Source organism: Phalaenopsis equestris, unplaced genomic scaffold (assembly GCF_001263595.1).
Source record: "Phalaenopsis equestris unplaced genomic scaffold, ASM126359v1 Scaffold000958, whole genome shotgun sequence".
NCBI classification, from domain to species: domain Eukaryota; kingdom Viridiplantae; phylum Streptophyta; class Magnoliopsida; order Asparagales; family Orchidaceae; genus Phalaenopsis; species Phalaenopsis equestris.
Window position 1 is genome coordinate 60,881 of NW_018165397.1, and position 4,398 is coordinate 65,278.

The window sequence follows — 4,398 nt, forward strand, 5'->3', positions numbered from 1 at the left end:
GCATCGATAAACAGCCCCCTGCAGGAAACCAGATTAATCAAAAAAAAAAAAAAAATCTTAAACGTAACTTAGATGCATTAATGTAATGGTAAACGCAAGAAGCTAAAAAAATCACAAACTATCCAGCTTGACAACCCTAACATAAAGATCTTCCACATGACGAGGAAAACCTATGAAGTCAACAAAATCTCATATTTTGATTCATTTAATCCAACATTATTTAATCTTTGAAGTAAGAGTTGAAGAATTTTAAGGGTGGAACGATTATGGAGACGGGAATGCCTACTCGATTGCCGCCGACGGTGGAGAAGACGTCATAGTATCGTGAGTCGACGAAGTTGAAGGCGATGGCGTATAGGGGGCGCTTGCCCTCGTGAAGCCGGTTACTGACTCGGTACTCCCTCTTTCTCGATGGCGTCAACGAACCTATTGCCGGCTCGCAGCCCAGACCCGTCTTCGCCATTGATTTCCTTCTCGCCGTCAGCGGAGAGGGAGAGTTCCTTCTCTCTTGCGACAGTGCAGAGGCATTTACGGTTTTACCCTCTACTTTTCAAGAAACTACTAGCTGTTTACAACAAGCTAACTATCCATAATTTGGGTCAGTTTTTTGGCTGCAACACATTTTGTTTATGAAATATTAACGGATTGACGCTCTTTTCGTTCAGTTCGACCCCCTCATTTTTCGACTGTGTGAGATCTTCTACCCTAGCTCCTTCTCCTCTCCTGCATATCGTGTTTCTACCCGTGTGATCTTCTACCCTAGCTCCTCCTCCTTTCCCCACTATAACTATGTTTAGCAGTTCCGATGGCATTTCTTTTCTCCTATCTTCCTCCCATCTCTCTAATATTTGGTTCTTGTGGCATTCTCCCATTTCCAAGTACAGGTAATCCCTACCCTAAACTATTGGCACTGATATTTGCTTAAAGTCTGAGTTTTGTCGTTTGGGGCTTCTTCCTTGTGATTTATGGCTTTGGTTATTTGTGGTTTTTTATTTTGTCTCGTAACCCGTGTGGTCTTTGCTCTATCGTCCATCTATGTGAGCCTCTAAATGATTTATAGCAATTATTATTACCAAGAAAAAGAACAGAGAATGGTGACTTCTTTAGGTGGGTGGATCAACTCAAAGATTCCACCGCCAACAGTGATAAGCATCGTCCAAAGCAATAATTGACACCACGGAGTCTCAAAGCAACCTATGAAGCGATGTATCATCTCGAACACCGAGACCACAAAGATGATGCAATAATGTATCCCGAAAATGGTGCAACGACGCATCTCAAAGATGGGGTGATGGCACACCTCGCATATACTTCAACAGCTCCCGACTCTGGCCCCTATGACCTATAGATGTCATTACTACTCACCACTACGGTCTACGTAGTCCACAACTCGTGCAACCGGTGACTCTAGCCCATGTTACCCACGGACGTCATTGCAGCTCACTACTATGACCTATACAGCTTACGTGGTTCGTAACTCCTGCAACTCTCAACTACGATTTCTATGGCCAATCAATGCTCTCGAAGCAACTATCTACTACCCACCTGCTCATATTATAGCTATACAACTGTGTACTTTCATCTTTCCTAATTCAGGAGAAGAGTAAACTTATCTACTTACCATTCAACTGAGCTAGATGACGTCGTTTTTTCCCCTATCAAGGGTTTTCCACATAAAAAGTCAAGGTGTCTCCGTCTCATTGCTTCTTTTTAATCACTTGAGTGTGTGTTGGTTTTTTATACAATACTAAGATGATAAATAATTATTATTCTACTGTCGTGAATCTTTTAGCATATATCAGATGTATTTGTGTTTGCCACGATCAAACTATTGAGACTTTGATAAAAATGAAAAGTATGGGTTAGGATTTTATCATCAACTTTGATATTTTATTGAAAATATAAAAAAATGAATAAAAGAACATGGTTGATTTGTAAATAGTAAGCTTCGGGCGGCCTCAAATGTAGTAAATATGGCCCAGAGAAATACATTTAGTAATCCCACACTTAAATTTTATACAAGGTAGAGATGAAAATGCCAACTTTAATGCAACACATTGGCAATTAATATCATATGAAATAAATTATATTTTACCTTATTTTTCTTACAGCATGTTAACTCTTGAACATTTAAATAGTTAATGCTGACTCAAGTAATCAATGCTGTCAGCGAAGAAAATGGTTAATGTTACACTATTTGAAAAAGTTTTCTCACTTAATTACTCAACATATTATTACAACATCTCTATTTGGATACTGACTTTTTTCTTATTTTTTAAGAATTATTATGAGAAGTTATTTTCTATAGTTTTTCTAAGTTTTATTTTAGAAATAATTATGTTATAGACTGTTAGTATACATTGCCAACACTTAATTTGTATCAAATTAAAGGTCTATTTGTAATGACATTTAAGATAGTTGCAATTGTTTGATAACTTTTAACTATTAAAATGTTGCTTTTAAATTATAAATTGATTTATTATTTCACTAGGCTTTTGACACACCTTGCCATAACACATAGCATAAATCAGAGGCGGTTGTTTTTGACACACCTTACCATAACACATAGCATAAATCAAAGGCTTGGTTGTGATAGAGAAGAGAACTTCCAAGCATGCATAATCAATGAAAAACATTACTCAATCATCAAAAAATATAGAGACATCATAAATATTCTCGTTATGTCAAATTATGTTACAACATAGACAGTTATATTCTTATACATATATTGAGCTACTAATGTTCTTGAGACATTCTATATTGAAAATAGCTATACTTGGCTTTATTTTTACCCTTATATTGAACAACAAATAAAAGCAAACAATGCTGCCAATGCTTAGTAAAAAATAAGATCAAAGCTTTAACATAAAATTCTCTTATATGGCATACATCATGCTTAAGTACATACTAATTACTATGCATTTCATCATAAAATATAGAAAAAAAATTGTATATACATACCACACAATTCTTATGTATTTACATATTTCACACTAAAGTTTGATATTTACATACATAGTAATCTTGTGCATAATCACATCAAAATACATGCATCAAAATGTGTATTTTATTTTAATGTTGTGTTATAGATTTGAATGTTATGTATGTAAATATTAAAATTTAGATGTTAAATTTGTAAATACATAAGAATTGTGTGGTATGCATATAAATCCCCAAAATGTATCTAGAGTAACGATCTGATCTTATTCGATGAAATCCACACAATCATACAAATCAATAAAGCCAAATTATTTTTTACCATGCCTAATTTATCAGGCATAATTATAATTGCTTTCTTATAAAAAAAATTAATGTAATATTATCAATGTTAGAGCATAAATTATCATCCCATTCAATCACATGGTCTTACAAAATGGAGAAAAGCTAAAGTGAGTGACCCCACTCAACCCTAAAATCATCACACATCAAAACCCCATAACTTAAATAAGAATCATCATTATGATGCTCATTGGCTACTCTTTAAAGAGCATTACAAAAAGAGTCACCTAAAAATCATCTTCCTTTCCTAAAAGGGATGTATTATAAAATATAGAATGCACTTGTAAGTCTAGATCTTAAACTTCTCATATACATCAAGTTGAGCAATTAAACTCAACTGCTATCATACAATGCAATTTAGTCTGAGTTTGTTGAAGACATCCTACATAATACTATAACATTATGTGCTTATTTATTACTCATAGCTTCTCTTCCATATATACAATACATAAAAGCATAAGAATATGTATGTCAATAGATTACACTTCATCATGTCAATGATGCTGTGTTCAGTAAAAATAAGAAAATCCTATACATAAGTTTTTTTAGAATATTCTATAGATGCAAATATCTATAGAATTCATATTATAGCTTTCTTTAATGTAATACTTCATTATTCATAAATTAGTTAATTCATAAATTTGTTGAATACACTAATTATGTCTTATTTTGCATATTATAGCTTTTTAGTATTTATTGAAACCAAATTAAAGTAAGAGGTCCATCTATACATCAGCTTATACCAATTCAAGAAATGAAATTAACATGAAGTACACTAATATTTCATATATAGTAAACATACAATATAATGAAACAAAGAAAAATATTCATTAAAAAATATATGATATCATTATTTATCAATATGAAGATTATGTCACAGATATAAAATATATCATTAATTTGAACCAGAACAAGATTCTAAAATAAAAGATAAAACAAAAAAATTATAAGAAAATAAACATTGTAAATATCAATAAAAATGTAGTTACCTTAATTATACAAATGAACTTTTGATTAAGATGCTGTTGACCTCACTTTTGGTTGAGGTCTAGAAACTTTCTTTAGCAGCCTAGGTCTAGCCATAGGACTTTCCTATTGACTAGTCTTAGAAAATTAGAA

The 4,398-nt window shown here is 32.7% G+C and overlaps 1 protein-coding gene across 1 annotated transcript in view; it reads right to left on the reverse strand.

Annotated features, from left to right (window-relative positions):
• LOC110032508 (polycomb group protein FIE2) overlaps window positions 1-591 on the reverse strand; it is a 14,828-nt gene extending 14,237 nt beyond the window's left edge. Inside the window, exon 1 of the mRNA XM_020736165.1 lies at window positions 287-591. Within this exon, the coding sequence (XP_020591824.1) occupies window positions 287-463 (177 nt within the window). The 5' untranslated portion in view covers window positions 464-591. The remainder of the gene's footprint in view (window positions 1-286) is intronic.
• Between the last annotated feature and the right edge of the window lie 3,807 nt (window positions 592-4,398).